This window comes from Borostomias antarcticus (genome assembly GCF_949987555.1).
Source record: "Borostomias antarcticus genome assembly, chromosome: 10".
Classification (NCBI taxonomy): domain Eukaryota; kingdom Metazoa; phylum Chordata; class Actinopteri; order Stomiiformes; family Stomiidae; genus Borostomias; species Borostomias antarcticus.
Genome location: NC_140243.1, coordinates 28,556,462 through 28,557,609, shown reverse-complemented (window position 1 = coordinate 28,557,609; position 1,148 = coordinate 28,556,462). Strand labels below are relative to the sequence as shown.

General features: G+C 55.4%; 1 protein-coding gene across 1 annotated transcript in view; it reads left to right on the top strand.

The window, feature by feature from the left end:
• Window positions 1–902, top strand: part of LOC311314377 (zinc-binding protein A33) — a gene marked incomplete at both ends in the record, with an annotated part of 14,453 nt that extends 13,551 nt beyond the window's left edge. Inside the window, 2 exons of the mRNA XM_084444713.1 lie at window positions 142–257; window positions 349–902. Of these exons, the coding sequence (XP_084300839.1) occupies window positions 142–257; window positions 349–902 (670 nt within the window). The remainder of the gene's footprint in view (window positions 1–141; window positions 258–348) is intronic.
• Window positions 903–1,148: the final 246 nt, after the last annotated feature.

The window sequence follows — 1,148 nt, the reverse complement described above, 5'->3', positions numbered from 1 at the left end:
ATCTGACCTACATCCATCTCCGCCTCCATCTTTACATGTCTGCACATGTTGGTCCTTCTCTCTTTGACTCCTTCCTGTGACATCAGGTCCATCTGGTCTTTCTCTCATCCAAGGTTTCCCACCTCCCTCCTCCTCACGCAGGTCCCAGGTGAGCTTCATCCCTCCCGCCGAGATTGAGACGGAGGTGCGTTCTGGTCAGTTCGTAGGTCCCATCCAGTACCGGATATGGAAACACATGAAGAGCTGCCTCTACCCAAGTAAGCACACTTGTAAACAAACAATATTATTCAAATCATCGACCGAACTCACCTGACATTCTTGACCCCTCGCTCCTCCTCTGCCCCTCAGACATCACCACGGTGACCTTTGACCCTGAGACGGCCCATCCAAAACTCACCGTGTCCCCCTCCTTCACCTCCGTGTGGTTCGACGAGGACAAGGACGCGTGCGACGACGAGCCCAACCCCCGGCGCTTCCACTACTACTTCTGCGTGATGGGCCGCGAGGGTTTCACCACGGGACGCCACTACTGGGAGGTGGAGGTGGGCTGCAAGACCGCCTGGCGGGTGGGCGTGGCCAGGGAGGACGTCCACAGGGGCGAGATGGACTCCAGCGGGACCGCCAGCGGCCTGTGGACCCTGTGCCTGAAGGGGGGGACCCTGGCAGCCTGCACCGACCCCAAGCCCACCCGCGTCCGTGTGTCCTCCCGGCCCCCGCGCATCGGGGTGTTCTTAGACTGCGAGAAGGAGGAGGTGTCCTTCTACAACGCCGTTACCATGATGCCGCTCTACACCTTCTCCATGGGCACGGTTCTGGTTCCGTTGTTCCCCTTCTACAACCCGTGTGACGCGGACAACGGGAAGAACCTGGCGCCTCTCACGGTCTTCAGTCCCTCACTATGAGAACACCTCGGTGGACAGAGCAGGCTGTGCTTGACTAGGACGCACGGCCGTGGAATGAGACAAAAAGATAGTATGTTGTTGTTGGTGGTTTTTTTACTAAAGTAAGTGTATGTCCTGTTTTGTAGCTGGAAATGCATGCTGTAAACTTGAATTGGTCTGAAGATCAATAGACTGTACTTCCCTTTGTAACACTATCTAAATAGAAAGGATTTACATAGACTGTCTGATCTACCCTATAGTACATGA